This window comes from Kryptolebias marmoratus, linkage group LG18, assembly GCF_001649575.2.
Source record: "Kryptolebias marmoratus isolate JLee-2015 linkage group LG18, ASM164957v2, whole genome shotgun sequence".
In the NCBI taxonomy this organism is placed as follows: Eukaryota; Metazoa; Chordata; class Actinopteri; order Cyprinodontiformes; family Rivulidae; genus Kryptolebias; species Kryptolebias marmoratus.
The window spans coordinates 8129829-8148079 of record NC_051447.1 but is presented as its reverse complement, the minus strand read 5'-3'; the positions used below and the strand labels follow the sequence as shown (position 1 = coordinate 8148079).

General features: G+C 41.2%; 1 protein-coding gene across 1 annotated transcript in view; it reads left to right on the top strand.

Annotated features, from left to right (window-relative positions):
* The window catches only part of pawr (PRKC, apoptosis, WT1, regulator), a 54843-nt gene extending 44702 nt beyond the window's left edge, over positions 1-10141 (top strand). Inside the window, exons 6-7 of the mRNA XM_017411720.3 lie at positions 3486-3590; positions 8931-10141. Of these exons, the coding sequence (XP_017267209.1) occupies positions 3486-3590; positions 8931-9017 (192 nt within the window). The 3' untranslated portion in view covers positions 9018-10141. The remainder of the gene's footprint in view (positions 1-3485; positions 3591-8930) is intronic.
* Positions 10142-18251: the final 8110 nt, after the last annotated feature.

Below are 18251 nucleotides of genomic sequence, written 5' to 3'. Positions count from 1 at the left end.
GACATTTTCTTTTTTTCCAACTAAGTGTATAATCTCAGCAAAATGGCCAAATGTAATATTGCTTCTATGAAGCATATCAGTCATCTTCCTCCTTCTTGACAAGTTTCAAATCTTTACTTTGGAGTTTGCTTTGGAGATTGACTTCTTCCATCTATTTTAAACCAGATAGTTGGTCAGGCGGGTGAAATGTACACACATCTACAACAGATCTATCAACAAAAGGAGAGATTTTAAAAAATATACTGCCTTAAAAATCCTTTACTGCTTCTCCTACTTGAAAATTCTGTTACCAAAAGAAATCTTTTTTTAACGTAGAAATAAAAGTTACAAATTGTATTTAATTATTCCCATTCATGTGTGTTTAAAAAAAAAATTATCTGCACGAATATTAACAGTTTCCATCAAAATGTCGAGCGAAGTTAAAGATTTGTGATAGCGGGAAATCATGCGATCTGTTGTAAATGACTCTCAGCTACTGCCGCACCAAATTCTAGTTCAATGTCTGTAAAAGTCACGGCCATCTTGAATCAAGTTGACTCCAAAAGTGAATCGGTTGTAGCTGTAAATGAAATGATTACTTTCTGAGGTTCATTCAGATCTGGTCGGTGGTTCATGAAGTATTTTGCTAATGCTGCAGCCAAACACAAACACAGGAAAAACATTATCACACTTTTGCTTTTGGTAGTTGGTGATTTAAAAAAAAACAAAAAGCACATTGAGTATAACTATATTAATATGTTGTCACTTTACATTTTAACTGGAATAAATAGACTCGTGATCACTAACTGGATGCAAAGCTTCAATACTGACATGCTATTTCTCCAAAGAGGTATTTTAAAGTTCATACAATCAGTCTTTTGCACATTTGCTGGATCCAAAGTGTTTCCATCCCACCTCTTGTACTTTCTCTTTATTGAAACAGACAAAGAGCCAACTCAGCAAGAGTTAAATTCATTTGCAAAATAGGGAAAGTGTTTTAAAAAAATGTTTTTACAATTAAGATTAAAATATTTCAGTATTTTAAACTGATAGGATGTCTTTCAAGTGAAGAAAAAGGAATATTTCAATTGAATATTGTGCCTAAATGTAGTCATTTTAATAGCAATTTCTTATCCAAGCGAAACATATAAGGACCAAAGCTCGGTGGATTCAGTTGCTGCCTTAATCTGAAATGAAGAATGATTTTGATTTTATTCTGTTTTGCATACTTTTTACACTTTAATTAGAAGGCATAAAAATTCAGCAAATAAGAACAAATCCTCGTCGGATTGGTACACAGTTTTAGTGCCCGTCTCCCAGACAGAGCGTCGGAAATCTAAAATTTCTGTACCCCCGTGGTAGACCTTTTCTTCCAGACTCGGTGCGCGGTGAGCCACATCAGATTGTCAACTTTGAAGCCCAGATAAAAGGAGCTTTGTTCAGGTGAATTTCCAATTTGACTCCTTTAGTGCAGCTGCAACAAGTTCGGACTTTCTGTCTGAAAACCGCTGCTCTGCCGTGGCCAAAAATTCTCCATGCTGTTGAAGAGATGACCTTTAACAGCGCAGATACGTCTTTTCCTTCTACACTGGCCCTGTCAGACACTCAACCCCTCTCTGCTCCCACTGCAAAAAAAATAAAAATATAAAAAAGACCTCTCTGAATCAAATGTCACATATGTGGTTTTGAGAAAGACTTTTTAAAGTAAGTACTGCTGTGACCTCCCCCGTCTTCGGCGAGAGGTGGTTCTTGGGGTCAAATGGCTAGAAACGGGTTTTGAAACACTATTTCACACTCCTATTTCTGTGCAGGTTGTTTATTCCACTTTCATGCACACAGTCGAGCTTTTCATGGCAGGTCTCTTTGTCCCAAAAAAAATTGCTCTCAGCTAAATTTTCAAGGCTGGGCTGGAACTTAGGGTCCTTGCTGGGCTTTGCTAAAAAAAAAAAACCCTCACAACATGGATCACAGTTGCTCATTATTTAAACATCTCTCACAAAGACGCCTGCTCTCATAAGCCAAGTAATCTCAGATTGGAGCCAGGTCAGAAAGAACATTGTGAGCCTTGCACAGTGACATCATAATAGACAAACCTTCATTTCTCTGTTGGTTTAAAAGGAAATAATCCTTCAGGTGCCCTTGACAGACAAATCGGCAAAAATCCAAATTCTGCAGTTGATGATGATGAGTTATTTAGCAAAGCATATTTATGTCCTCTTCACTATATTTTACCCTTGGCCGTACCTCCACGATTGGTTACTATGGAAACAAATTCATATCTATTTGCAACAGCAAAGGGAGGGAAAAAATGTCGAATGTGAAAATCCTGTTCTGATCTTCATTTCCATAATAAAAGAACAGCAGTTTGAAAATGTGTTCAGGTTAATCCAATGTGTTTATAGTCTGAGTTCAGTCTTTCTGTCTCTCTGTAAGGAACAATATCCATTTAATTTGAGCCGTGGGAGGAGGTGGACAGTAAAACTCTGACTTTCAGGTACAATTTGCTCCATAAAAGGATGTTTTGTTCCCAGCCATTTACTATTGTGGCTTTGACTGAGGCTGTGAAACTCGGGGGAGAAAAAAAAAAAAAGGAAAATTATACTTTATTAAACCTGTCATTTCAAGAAAAGTTAATACAGTGAGCTGATCTTTAAATGTGTTTTTGCAGGAAACAAGCACTACTGTGTGTTTTATCTCCGTCTGGGTCCTGGTAAAGGACTATAGAGGACTATAAAGGACTGTTGGCATTTTGGATTTTAAGACTCTCTGTCAAGGAACAGCATTAGGAAAACACTGAACTCATCCCAAATTTACTTTTCTGTTTAAAAGCGCCACCAAACAAACTAATAAAAGTCAGTTCTCTAAGCAGTTTTTATGGAGTTCATCTAAAGCGTTACAAAACACTAAGACGTCTTAAATCCAAAGAACACAGTCATTCATATGTTTTGATTAAACCTTTTGAATAAGTGGTTTACCTTGGTCAGACAAAAGACTGAAAGGCACTGTCGTAGAGATTATGAAACATGTTTTGAAGATGCCAGCTCCAAACTTCATCCTAACAGCTCGTTTACAAGATTCGCCTCTGATCTCTGAACTGGAACTCTCCAAAGTACTGATTGTTGTTCTGCTGAGCCATTTACGTCTGTAAGTGTTTCGGATGCACACATGTCACAGGAATTGATGGCTCTCAGCCGGGCCGCAGGGTCCTGGTGATCACCCACGGAACGTTTGAGAAATGGTACAAAGTTTGACCGACTTGTCCGAGTTGCTTGAGGTGTGGGATAAATTGCGCAGTTAGCCCCTTGACAACATTTGGACCAGTCTTGTGTCCCAGGAGTACAGGCACTTGTGACCCAAGTGGTTAGGGCGTGACGGTCTCCTCTGATTGTGTGTCGCAGTGTGAGCAGCAGGTAAAAGAGCACCGCATATCTCCTCTCTTTCAGCCGATGAACATTGTATATACTATATATTTTATTTAACTGTGTGTGTAATTTGTGTGTTTTCAGGAACTTGCAAGAGAGCTTCAGGAGAACGCCCGGTTGCTGAAGGCCCAGCAGGACAAAGATGATCTGATTGTGAAGCTGAAGGGAGAAATCGACATGCTGAACAGAGTGAGTGCGTCCCTCATCATTAAACGCTCGTCTGTGTATTCACACGTGGGTGGCTCATTTGACATTTTACCAAAGCAGCGTGAAATGCATAGGTTTGAGTTTTATTTTGTTTGTCGGTGAGGGTCTCGAACAACAATAAAGCTTTATTACAGACTTCTGATCATGATCCTGAAAATGCAGACGAGTTTGACAAATTACCTGTGAGAAAGTACGCTTTGTGTTGAATTATTCCTTTAGAGTTTTACAACCTTCCAATTAAAACTTTCCAAGACAAGTTCCCTCACACCTTTTACCGTGTCATTTTATCTTAAATAAAACATACAGCCATGGGCCCAACAAAAGGGATCACCAAATTACAAGCTCGCTAACTTCCCCAATCAGCGTCGTATTGTCAGAAATCCTCCGGTGGAAGGCAGAGATTTACAATCAGCCACTGTTTAAAGGAAAGATGTTATTTCACAGCTGGACCCCCCCTCCCCCCTCTCCAAAAAAAGTGCTTTTAAGCTCACTGTGCACAGCAGGGTGCAGTTTAATCTTTATTATTAAACCATTCCACAATCAGGCAAACGTTTTCCTCAGTGGCAAACAGATAAGCTCTTGCATGACACTCAAAAGGTCACACTCAACTGTCGCCGTGGTATTAAATAATTAGTTTTTACAATGGGATTCTGAAGCCATAAGTGATGTGTGGATAATAGTAGTGGGTTTCTCCCCGGCGTAAACTTAGTGTGCGGTGTTATTTACACGCCCGGTACTTACTGTAAAGGTCATTCTTGTTCCCCTCGTGCCTTCTTTATGCTAACATTTCCTTGTTCGCCTGAAAACATTACCTTTTTATAAACATTAATGACTACGAGGACACAAAGCCAGATTTTAGTTTATGTAGTTTGTTTTCAAATGAAACATTAAAACAGTAGTTCAGATAATATCTTACCTGCTGTAGGTAGCACTTTGAACGACCTCAGTTTGGAGACATAGTTTAGTTGTGAACTGATTGACAAGCTAACAGCTTTTAATGAACACAGAAGTGGATCACTACCATCTTCAAACTCCAGTCTCACAACGTTTGCAGCAGTTCATTCAAACACCATCTTAAAAACCTTCACATGGTTGTTAGATAGCCATGTGAAGACCATAATATGCCTAGCTGTAGCACGCATATTATATTTCTGCCAGAATTACCATGTAATGTGAAATTGATGTAAAGGTTTCTGAAAGAACGTTTGCTTGAACCTCTAGGAAATCCTTTAAAATGACAACAATAAGCTTTGGTTTTGGCTGTTTGAACTTGCTGTTAGTCCATCAATCTGATCAGAATCAGTCTCAATGCTATCTACATCATGTAAGATATTGATTCCACAAAACTCCACTTTAAAAGATCTATAATATTCCTGTAAGGATGACTTTTTTTCAAAATATAATCTAACTGAACACACAGTGAAAGACTGTCATCATTTTACTTTTTTTCTGTTTAAGTTGGGGGAAATGGTTTTTCATTTTAAAATTATAATCCATACAGATGCACTGATTCGTTGTAGTTTAGTAGGCTATTTTTCCTCATATTCCTTTATTATGCAACTTATATATATCATCATGTCAGGTAAATGCATCCTACAAGCCAAGCACAGTCTCTCTTTAATCTATATAAATGAAAACATTTTGGACACAACTAACCTAATCTTGCATTTAAAGCAGGACGGCCCCACTGAACATGAGTGACAAAGCTAACAGTTCAAAGAAAAGGATCGAGTTAATGTCGGCGAATCGCAATCAACGGCCTCCCCCGTCTTTCTCTGACATCGGTAATAAAATGAGAAGAATTCATTACAAAAACTAATGAAATTTCAGACACTGGATGATGAGCCAATTTCCATAGCGGGAGGTTTCCTCTTATTCACACCACTGGAGCCACAATGTGTAATACCAAGCAGGACTTGCTGCTTAGTTGTTGATTCAAGTCACACCCGCAACCCGCTGCAACACTTTCCTGTCAGATTTACGCTCAAAAAAGACCTGGAGAAGATTTGGAGAAAATGTCAATTAAACAATTACTGCATATCAGGTCAGCTATTCTGAATATCTAAGTTAAAATAAAATCAGGGGCTGTTACAGGGTATCCTCATTCGGTGAAACTGCTTTTTATCGCACAGACTTTTATCGATTTATATCTCCAAAAATTTAGGACTTTTCTCTGCTTGTCTGAAAGCATCACTTCATGTAAAACCATATTTATGCAAGCTGGCCAAAGAGGCGTGACTCTTATTGGCTGGAGGCTATAAAAAGTATTCTTCTTTAAGTGCTACAGTTCAAAACAGTTAGTTGATTCCAATTTGAACTGCAGTGGCTAATGTTTTTAAAATCCCAAGTATTTAAAGATAAATGTCCAATTTCTCAAGACAATTATTCACGTCGTTATCTTACACTGAAGTTAACCTACTTAAAAAAGAGGTCATGTGTAGGCCTGTCACGATAACAAATTTTACTGGATGATTAATTGTCTCCGAAATTATTTCGATAAACAATATTATCGTTTGGAGACCGTTTTAAACTAATGTAATGATAATAACATAATAGTGCAAATACATCCTCTCAAAGATTACTTTCAAACGAACACTTAACACTGGAACTAAAACACAAAATAAACAAAACAACCAAAAACAAAAATAAAATGGACTCTAAGTCTCCGTTAACAAAAAATGCACTTGAATAAAAACTAACAAAAAAAACAGAACTAAAACCTACATTTAACCAAAACAGTACAGATTATTAAGTCTGTAAACTAAACTACCCTTCAAATAGTAATAATCATTAGTTTTATATAGAGAAGACGGAAAAAACTGCCAGTTTTTATAAATAAAAAGTGCAAACTAACAAAAAACACACGGCGACATACCGGCTCTCAGAGGTTCAGCAGTTCTCCTCGGTCATTTGGTCTGAATCTGAAGTGCTCCCACGCTGCTGTTACTTCCAGCTTAAAACCAGTTCCATTTTGTTCCCCCCCCCANTACTTCTAGCTTCAAACCAATTCCATTTCTTTTTCCTCCCAATATCAAACAGCGTTTCTTTAACTTGCTAACTCCTAGCGGGGGCTAACGCTAAAAAGGAACAAGACGACACGCCTTGGCTGGCTACCTGACGCGATAGGCCCCGCCCCCCTGACGCTAAGAGAAAGGGAGGGGTCAGTGAAGAGCACCGGAGCCTTTTGTCCTCCGGCGTCTTCAGTAGAAAGAGAGAGAGACACGAAGGAACGATAACGCCGATAAATGAAACTCATCAACCTCGTTTTAATTTATCGTGCAATTAATTGATTTATCGTTTATCGCGACAGGCCTAGTCATGTGTTTCTACTTTTGACCTTAGGTTATACACGTGTCAGCAGATGTGTCTTCATATTCTCTTTATCTGATCGAAACCTCTCTGAACCTCACAGTCAGGCTGTCAACAATTCCTCCTAAAACTCCCAGCCTTCGCCTGCGCTTCCTGGATCAAAGGGGCTGTTGGTAAATCGCACTTTTCTTGGCACCTCCAGAGGGCAAATATGGCAGAGATCGGAAAAGATTACCATGTCCAAAAAAAATATTCGAAGAAAAGTGCTTCTTCCTCTCCCCCTGTGGAGCCAGTCAGAATCTAAACAGATCAAGCTCTGTCAACACACAAAACCAGTCGGGGATTTGAACATTTTTAGCAACGAGTCGAATGAATGAATGTCTCCTGGTTATTATCTGGGCACTTTTTGTTGTGATGACGGACACCACGTAACCCATCTGCGAACACAAAGGCCTGCAATATACTCCGATAGCATCGCAGGGGAGACGGTGCGGCCGGTCATAACGGGGGGGCTTTATGCGAGGACGCGGCGAGAGGCGCGAGAAATCTCAGAGAAAGAGGCTGCTGCAGGGCCCGATGTCAGACAGGAGATAACAGCTGATCCAGTCACATCTCTGCCAAGGAAGATTGAACCCTCAGACACTGCGGAAGTTTATTTGGATGAAAGAAGGAGAGAAAAAAAAGATAAATCTCAGCTGGTGGGGTTGTATCTCCTCCCTGATAAGCCTTCAACAGAGAACTTCTGTGCTGCAGAGTTCAGTTTATCTCAAAGCGTTATTGATACCGATTAAATCAAACATCTAATGAGAGAAATATGTTGAACTTCAAAGAACAAACCTGCATTCACTTCTCCACTCACCACTGTAAGTTGTATTTGTTGCTCTCTATAAACTCCTAAAGTAACGTTTGTAGTAATACTGCCAGCGCAAGAACAAAATCACAATGAAGTTTCCGTATAAATAGCTTTATTTGTCGAAACTTTCTATTAGCTGCTAATTCAGTCGTAAAAAAACCCTATTTATTCATATTTCTTTCTTTTTTACTAGAAGCTATACCTGCAGAACTGACAACTGGTAAATATTAAAACTACAAAGTAACTGAAGAGCCAGGATTTGAGATAAAAAGCTTAAAGATGATTGAAGCCCATCGTTGTTGCTGATGTAACGGTTTGCTTTTTAGAAGATAAAAACCCAAATGTTTTGCTTTCTAAAATGACTTTAAAAGCATCGCTGTCCTTCCGAATCAGCCCTCACGATTGGATTTGTGGTCCTGTTTTTAATTAAGGGAAGCTCAATAAGATGATAGACTTCCTTCCTCGAAGATCAATTATCTTTTGTCAGACACTTAAGAAATAATTACTTGAGTTTAAAGACATTTTTTTAACTGATGGCTCCATGTGAGCTCAAACAGGTGAAATAAAATGCACCCACTTTAAAATGACACAGAATGTCACCTGTTCATATTGCAAAGCATTTTTTTGGTTCTTTAAAGAAAAATTACATCTAATTTCACGGAATTAGGAAATTAAATTATTATCTTGGTTAAGTTAGAGGGTTGTATCGCCACAAAAGTTTGCTGTAAAAGTTTAAAAACTCGCTTAAGTGTAACTTTCCTCATCGTGGCTGTGTAATTCACTAATGCCACATACAATTTTTGGATTTCCAAACATATTTTTACTGATTTACTTAAGAACAGGATAAAAAGAAAAGAGGAACTTCTGTTTTCTGAGGCTCCTAAACACTAAGAACTGCAGGACCTGGTGGTGGTTGATTTTTGTTAAACCCACTCGACTTTGTGCTCATAAACACAGTGCCAAAGTGACACACAAAAGTCTAGAGGTGGATTTATTATTATTATTTTAACCCCCCCGGGGGGGGGGAGAGAAATCGTGTCGGTGAGCAGCGCTGGTTTTAACTCTCAAGACTAACTCCGACATGCACAGGCAGGCTGTTGAATACTCGCAGAAGTGGCGCAGAAGGTGCAAACCTGCCGTGTGCTGTGCCCCCTCCGCAGGACCTGGACGACATCGAAGACGAGAACGAGCAGCTCAAGCAGGAGAACAAGACTCTGCTGAAAGTCGTGAGTCAGCTGACGAGGTAGAGCCGACCCAGACGCGCCGCGGCAACGCGACCTTCCACCCGACGTCCTGCTCGGGGTCACGTCCAGCAGCGTGGCCTTGTATCTGTTTGATTCAGTGTAGGTGAGACTTTCAACTGGTCGTCCTCAGAGGCTCGCAGCCGTAAAAGAAAAAAAAAACATGCAAAACAAACATGTATTCTCTTTGTTGTGAAAGCTAGGCTGTGGTGGGGATTATCTGTCATCTTATACATATTTAATGTAAATGTCTTGTATATAGGTCATTTAGATTGTTCTTTTTTTTCTGATAAGGTCTTTAAAAAATAAATAAAATGAATGTATTTGCTGCAACAACAAGCATGAGAAAACATGTTTAGATGCTAAAATATAGACTCTTCAACTTTGTGCACACGCAAGTTAGTCACACAGATAAAAGTATCTTCAGTGTTTGAATTGTCTTCTGTTTAGGGTCAAATTTAACACTTAGTGCTACAGTATCAGCAGCCAAAGTGGGCTTAATGCCTTGCAATGCATGAGACTTTTATATTGTTGTATAATATCTGAAATCGTTAAAGCCTGGTGCTTTATTAAGGAACACCTTTTTGTTTTTCTCTCCCAGATTTGCTCGTTTCTAACAGCTTCTTGGTACATTTCAATCCAACGGGAGCTTCTAATCTGATTAAAAGTTGTAAATATGTTCAATTTAAGCAAAAAAAAAAAAAAAGAGTTAAGGCTATATTGATTGTGCTTTATGCATTTCATTACCATCTTATTCCTGTTGGTGATGAAATGCTGTAATGGATGTTTACAAGTTACTGCAGCGTTTGAAAGGCTTTCAGCTGCATCTGAACCGTGCGGCGCGAGCCGGCACGCGTTTTAACGACAACCAAATGAACTGAAGGAACTTCACATTTGAAACGGATCTCTTTTCTTTCTTCAAGGGAACGGGCTCGGCCGCTCGCGCGCCGATCATTTTTCTCCCTCCCGTGCTGTGGCAGGTAGTCTTTAGCCAGTTGTGCGTTCACACGTTTTAGGGGGAAAGAGCAGACCCTCGCAGACGAACATCACAGAGCCGTCTCTTTCCCATTACATTATGCATGTACAGGAGATTAAGTCATTTAATAAAAGTTTGATTATCTCTCTCCTCAGTCGACTCGCTTGTGTTCATTAAGACTAATTTGATGTGATGATACCATGCCACTGAGTCGGTAATGCAATGTGACGGTGGTGGGGGTGTGGAGGGGGGGTTTAGTTCCTCCTCTTAGCTCTCAGCGCACACACAAATAGCTGATGATGATTCAACATGCCAATCATCGAGCTGACTGTAGCCGAGACATGAAACTCCCATCCACACCACACAGCTTATTATGCAACAGAAACGCATTAATAACCTCACCTAGCGACAGAGTGGAGGAGGGAAGGATCTATATTGGACTAATGTTCACTAAATTTCCAGATAATAGCTTCTTTCAGTGCTTGGAAAGTGCTGGAGGCTCTCTCCATAATCCCTATTATCATTTTTATGGAAAGTTGTGGGGTTTGTCACTTTGAATAGTCAGAGGGCACAGACAATCCGTATCTGTCTTTTGGTTTGTCAAGATAAGCAGCCATTCTGCTCGCCGCAGCTCCATTAGACCGCCTGTAAAGTTCAGACGTCCTTTCAGTCTCACCACCGCGCAGTAAATTATAGGTTCCTCCGCCCGCAAAACGGTCTGTCATCCCGTCGCAATGTGTTGGCCGCCTTATTGTTTTCGAAGCGCCACGGGGGAAGTCGGCGCATCGCTACCGTTTTATGTAGGAGTAAATGATGTGTGTTTACAGACACATTGGCGTAAGTCACACTTAATGTCCTTTCACCCGAGTGACGGCATCGTGTGCTTGTCAAAAGATCGTGACCTCGTAGATGCTTAGCAACAAGGATGATTTCTGCAGCCTTGGATGAAGCTCCGAAGTAACAAGTTTGGGCTGAAATTCAGCTCCGTTCCTTCCCCGCCGAGAATAGCTAAGAAAAATATATGAAATAAAGAAAATGTAGAAGTCAAGTTTAAGAAAAGAGTTACCAGCTAGAAAATCTACATTACAACTTTGTGATTTAGACTCATTCGTGCGTGTATTGAAACGGCACTTTTGATTCTACAGTCTTAACAGGCTGTGTTTCTCCCTGGCACACATAAGCTGTCACGCTAATTTATTGTCTTCCTCAAGGACACATCAACATGTGGACCGGGACGTCATGGAGCGCACCACTGACCTTCCCGTCGGCAGATTGGGTCTTCCTGAGCCAACACGTCAGTTAACCATTTTTCACACGGCTGTAGAGAGCAGATCTAGACGCCCGCATTTATCAGTGGTAGGGGTTTGATTTCAGTCCAGGTTTAGAGAAAATAAGAAATGCTGCGTACAAATACAGATGTTGCTGCTCTTGCTACATCAGGTCGTTTCCAAGACGTTTGACAGCTAATCTTAAATGCGGGAAAAGAATGTTCATTATTTATGATTCAAAACTATTTGCCCCCCAATGAGTTTGTTCCAACTTTTAAGATTTCCCAATATCTTACCCTGTGGAGTTTTAATCAAGGATTAACTAAACTGCATTAAAAAAAAAAAAAGCTACACCAAAACGTTAAAGATTACTTCTGAAAAGTGAGCTCTTGCATAGAGGTTATGTTATCACTATGATTAGAGGCCAAAACACTTATGACTATTCACATGAAATATATTTACTCATTAAATCTATAGCTCATTTCTTTGTATACGGGACTGGAAATGGCATAAACAGGCAGCATACTATTTCTGCAGTGTTTCAGACACTTTAAAATTGCCACAAAATGCAAACTTCCCCACCACTTTTAGCTCATGAGTTTGTGTAAGAACCTTCCATTGGCCTAGAAGGCCCTTGTTGCAGCTTTGAAGCACCTATGGCAACAAGGGTTTACACAAATCGTTGGATGGGGGGGAATCCAAGGATCTATGAGGCCGTCTGACATAAATCTGAGCAGGCTTGATACCAGCATCTCCAGGCAGACTAAACATCGACTCCATTGCTTCAAGGTGAGCACATAAAAAGCTCAGGTGAACAACGTTGAAAGCTTTCAGCTGTTCAGACTTGGAGAAGTGGTTCCATTTTTTTTTTTTTAGTATAGCCAAAGAAGGCGTCAAACAAAACAAGTAACTTGGGCGTAGTTTTATTTATTACAGTTTTATTTATTTTTTAATAAACACTTTTGTAATACTGTTTTTTTTTCTCTCTGTTTTGTCATTTCATATTATAAGAAGCCCAAAAGGTAAATTAGAATTCTGTGTAAATCGTAATTTGGCATGTTGGTGCTTGTGTAGGTGTCTCCTCTTCCCCAAAACGCATTAAATCCCGAGAGGCTGATAGACGGGACGGCGACGAGAAGCAAGCCTTATCTTGTTCTTGAAGGTGCCTGGGAACATTTCATTATCACTTGGTTTCATGCTCGTGGTTCTCCGGCCAATCTTCTCCATCTCCAGGGTCCCCGGTGCAACGAGGCGCTCATCCGCGCGGAGCACGGCAGGGGTCAGGATGCCCGAAAGAGCGAGAGCAGATGGATGGAGTGATACTTGATGTATTTCTTGCAATTTCCTCCGCCCGTCCCTTCTTTCCAGCTTTATCACAGCAGACCATTTTCTCCGCCAGCAGCCTGAAAATGACCACCTGTGAACCTTTTATACCTCATCATCCAAAACCAAGGGACGTCTCAGGTGATGCTTCAAAGCCAGTACTCAGACGGAGCTGTCTTTGGTGAAAACTTTAATTGAATGTCTCTCTTTTTTTGCTTCCAGGAGGACGTTGCAATCTCATTGAACGTTTCAAGTTTAAATCTTTCTGTCTTTCACAGTCAAAGAGTCTTTTTTTTTTTTGGGTTGAAGTCATGCTGTTTGACCAGCTGTTCTGTGTAGAGAACCAGCAGCATGTTGGAGCCGTAAAATTGCAATAATGAGACATCAAGCGCTTCATGTGCACTTTCCTGAACACCTTGGCCACACGCGGAGCTGCCCTTTGTTGAAATGCTCTGTAAAAGTCAGTGGGATACTAAAAGTTCCCAAACAGAAAGAAAATCAACTAATGACAGTCCAAATGCGTGACATTTACCAAATGGCATAATTTAGCTCATCGGGCCAGAACTCAGAATTGTTGCTTTTGATAGTTGACTTTTTTTTTATGTTGCAGGAGCCGGAAGAGAAAAATATTTGCTTTTCTGCATAAAAATCAAATATAATTACAATTACTGCAGTTAAAAAATGCATTAACAAGATTGCTTTGTTAAAAGTGGGAAATGTTTTTTCGAATACTTACTAGCACCTGTAAGCAATGTTGTTTAGAAAACAAAAAAAAAAAAATCAAAAGTGAAATTTGACACTATTCCTTACACCCTATAGCAAATTATTTTAATCCAAACTTACTTTCTTTGTTATTCTCACAACGTAATTGTTGAATTCATTACAACCAGAGTTCAGAAAAAATTGGAACGTGCATAATGTAAATAAAAACAGAACAATGACTTGCACATCTCATAAACCCATATTTTATTCACAGTGGAACATGATTCCTCTGTGAAGCATCTCCTCTCTTACCAACAGTCTGTAAACATGTAGGATCTGAGGAGAGCAGCTCTAAAAGTTCTAAAACCTGTATATACCTTTCTTTATTGATGGTACTTTTCCAGATGTGTAAGCTGCCCATGCCAAAGGCACTAATGCACCTCCATACCATCAGAGAGGCAGGCTTTTGAACTGTGGGCCGACAACAGGCCGGGTGGTCCCTCTCCTCTTTAGTAAAGAGGATGTGGAGTCTGTGGTTAATAACAAGAATTAAAATTTTTGATTCGTCTGATCACAGAACAGTTTCCCACTTTGCCTCAGTCCGTTTTAAAAGAGCTTTGGCCCAGTTCCCGGCTGGCTTCTTCTTTTTCTTATAAAGCTTTAAGCAGCATCTGTGGTTGGAACGGTGATATGTGTTTACAGAAAATGATCTGTGTAAGTGTTCCTGAGTCCATGAACAGAATCAGACCTGGTTTTAAACTGTTCCACTGTTTTCAGATCGTTGAACCTCTGTCCGTCTTTACTTCAGAAAGCTTCAGCCTCTCTCCCTTTCTGTACCCAGCCTGTTGTCAACTGACCTAATTAGTTGCAAAATGCTCCTCCAGCTGTTTCTTAGTCATACCACTTGCTCTTACAGCCTTTTGTGGCCCCTGTGCCACCTAATTTGAAATGTGTCGCCGCTGTCAAATTCAAAGTTACCTTTATTTTTTTCCCAAAACAAAAAAATACAATATCTTAGCTTAAATATTTGATATCTTTACTATGTTTTGTTGTAAATATGGGTTTATGAGATTTGCAAATCATTGCACTCTGTTTTATTCACATTTTATAGAAGGTCCGAACTTTTTTTAGATATGGGATTAGAGGTAGTGAATGGTAAAAATATATATATTTCTCTACTAGGACTACTATTAAAACCAAGCAGGACGTTCAATAAAACCTTTACTTTGTTAGTTTTGATGCAGGAAACAAACCTCATTTGGCATCTTTGACGTTTGGTTTTGATTGAAAGTTGCTTTATTTTTCCGCAGAGAACCCTTCAATTCAAATTTCAGCTCGTTTTGAAAATGTAATCCAAACACGCCGAATTGCAAATGTCGCATCGATCTTAATAGCTGTTATCTGCGATGAAAGTGTTCTGACGGGAGTTTAGTACACTTTTTTGCCACGAGTACACTTTCCATGGAAAACTAGATGCTGCATACATCCATGCAGAGAAACGAGGCTGCTTTGTTGCTTCCACACACACATTTCATCAGTGTAGCTTCGGGGGGCGGGGGCAGTGGGGTAGGGGGGGCATCTTGCAGCTGAGGATGACAAGCCTATAAGAGCTTGTTTCTCCTTTGGGAATTAAGTCATCTTCTTCAGAGATGCCTTCCTGGCCAAGAGGGGTTACCAAGGCAACTGGATGTGTGCATCCTGATCGATGGTTAAGAAGGAGGTAGAGAAACGACACCGCTTCTGCACGTCGGTCACGCTTACGTGCAAACAAAACACAAAAAGGCATTGTTGCTTTCCACACAACTTTACTGTGAATTTGATGCTACCAAATTGCAGTGCGTTACCTTGTGAGTGCAGCTGGATCTTTGGGTCGGGCAAAACGAGCTCCTAAAGTTTGCATCAGATGTTTTGGAGGAAGATGGAGTTGTCCTCCCCCCGCCCCGCCTCACTTCCCATTCTTCACCAGCGGGTGGCAGCGTCACACGGAGAGGGAGCCCATCAGGCCTGTGGTGGCCGGCTCATGTGTTCAGTGATCCTTGGTGACCACCTCTCCTGGTGGAAACACCCTGGCAGAGGTTAGTCCTTGAACCTGGAGTTGAATTCCTGTGAAAAAGACTGCCTCTCCCCTGGCTGCAAACCTCACGATACTGTGTAAAAAATGCTTCGAATCACTTAGATCGTGACATTTATTTATTTTTTTAATACTGAATGCGCTGTAATTATAATCCCCTCTAATAACTCATCTTGTCTGTGATGAATTTGTACCTGCCGATGGTAATCAGGAGCTGAATATGCAGTTAAGTTGTTGCTATTTCCATCGTTTTTCCACATTTGCTCATCCATTTTAATAAGCCCGAGCCTCCAGAGAGGGAGCATGTGAATTTGAATGTTGTTGATGACTCACAAAGTCCGTGCCAAGCAGAATAGGAGGCGGCTCTGGGGAGCATCAACAGCCTCTGAAGGTCACTCTACGCTGTTACCATGACAGCACCGGCCTCCCTCTGAGAACTTGTTGGTGTTTGTGTTTTTGTGTAGCATGATTTAAGATGGGACTTGTCTTAGGTTGTGTGCAACAACAACAAAAAAAAACATATGCATATGCACTCACAAACGTGTGCCTTCCTCCTCCTCCTCATCAGCAGCAGCACCATGTCAGCAGGGGAGAGGCAGAGACGCACATTTAAAGCCCCCGAGCGGAGTCTCGTTCGGGGCTTTTCCCCTGGGAGAGACACACGCGAACACACAACTTTAACCAGCCCGGCGGTAGAAAAAATCAACAAGAGTCATTCCAGGCTAATCCAGAGTGTTTAGGAGCTGAAGTGGCCGGAGTTTCACCTCTGTGGCTTGCTGCGTGTGAATCGACTCGGTGCAGATGGATTGGACAGACACTTCCACTAATTACCCATCTGTCATCTACACTTACTCTCGCCTTTAAAAATGCAGCCCTTCCTCTTTGTCCCTCCATTCATCCGACGGCCATCGCCGCCCACAGCTTCCCCCCCCCCCACCACCACCACCCCGGCTGCATTCACGGAGGACGTGCATCAGCAGAGAGAGCCTCGCAGGTGGTTACCAGCAGCGTGGGAGGAGGGGCAGGGTTCATCCATATATGCAGGACCATTCCCGAGGCAACTCCCCTGGAAACTGACTTCACAGGAAATCCTAACAAGGCAATTATCCCTGATAGGTTCTGGGGGGGAAAGAAAAAAAAATAACATCCTGGAGGACCAGAGCCACGAGAGCCTGGAAACCTTTTGTGAAGTGTTTGTCTTAAAGGGCACCGAGCTTGATCTCCGGCCCATCAAACACAAACATTTCTGCTTTTAAAAAAAAGAACGTAAAATGTCTCCTCAAATCTTTACTTTACTAGATGCAAGTGTAAAAAAAAATAAATAAAAGTGAGATAGATTTTAGTTTTCACTTTCCTCGAGATGAGCGTCTGAATGGTTGTTTGTTGCGTTTGTCTCAATTGACCCTTTTCCACCGGCTCTAAAGGTCCTGGCTCCACTCTACTCAGCTTGCTTTGCGCGCATTTCCACCGGCATTTTTTCGAGGCTGGTCCCTGCTTTTTTGGTCCCTGCTTCAGAGCAGGGCCAGCCGGGTCGGCCCTTTATTGGCTATAACCGACCAAACTGGCTGGTGGAATCACGATGCATTTTTTACAGAGCCGAGCCGAGCAGAGCAGATTAGAGTAGAGTAGAGCTGCTCAAGTGGAAAAGTGGCAAAAGTGACCCTGCGATGGACTTGCGACCTGTCCAGGGTCTCCCCCGCCTCTTGCACAGTGACTGCTGGGGATAGGCACCAGCTCCCCCGCAACCCAAAACGGAGAAGCGGTTAAAGAAAATGGGTGGATGGACTTTCCTCAAGATTGGTTATGAAAGTGCTGGTTTTCGGGGATTTAAAAAAATAAAAAAATAAAACCCAATGCTCACGACTTGGCTAGAAACGGCCCAATAGCCAAATTGTGCCTGTGTGTGATCTGCGGGGTAAAACCACAAAAACTATTTTTACTAAACGCTCAACCAGTCCTGACCAGCCACCCACCTGTTAGCCTCTTATTATCCATGAAGTTCTTACACACTGTGCACTTGGCGGCTTTGAGCGTGTGAGTATTTTGATTGAAGTAATCGGTAAAATGCTGTATTACCCTTTTTAAAGGGAGTGGGAAACTGGGATAAGCTCTGACTCCAAGGATGGAAGCAGACACAGTTGAGGCCTCCAGTAAGGAGCCTTTAATATGAGCTCAGTCGGCTTTGCGCAGTACGTCAAGGCTGTTCAGCAACTCAGTGAGCTGTTTAAATTGTCTTACGCTTAGAGTTCCCTGTGTAGCTTTCAATTTTTTAATCTTTTTTTTTTGTAGCAGTTTTTGCCCATGCTGACTGTAGAATGCCCCCCCCAATCATCTATCTGCATCATCTGTCAAGTTGCCTGAGTGAGCGAACTGCGTGACCTTATGTGGCCTGTTGATATAAATTGACGGACGTCTGGAATTTTTTTTTTTACGTTCTTCTTCTTCCTCTATGCTGCTTGCTTTCGGAGCGTGTAGTTCCATAACCATTTAGACACGAGCCAACAGTTTCATTGCGTCTGATCAAGCAGCTGGCAAATTGTGAGGAGTCTGACGGATTGAAACGTAATTTAATCAGTTCAGGTGTTATGTGTTAAAGACATGAAACACAAGGCAATAAAGGACAGATACGTCCCATGCTGAAGAATTGAAGCAGGTAAGGTTGGGGCAAAATAAATGTATGAATTAAAGGAATAGAAGCTACCGGGAGCTGCATGTCGTCTAGTGCTGCCATATTCAACAACTACAACTTGAGGTATGGTGACAAACGTAAGCTTATAGAGACTGGAGGCTATTTTTTCTGTGCCTGTAGACCCTTTCCTGGATCTCTTTTGGAATCCCTTCAAGTCATGCACCAAGACGTAGGAAGGGAGATGCTCGTTTGGGCGCAAGTTGAAAATCAA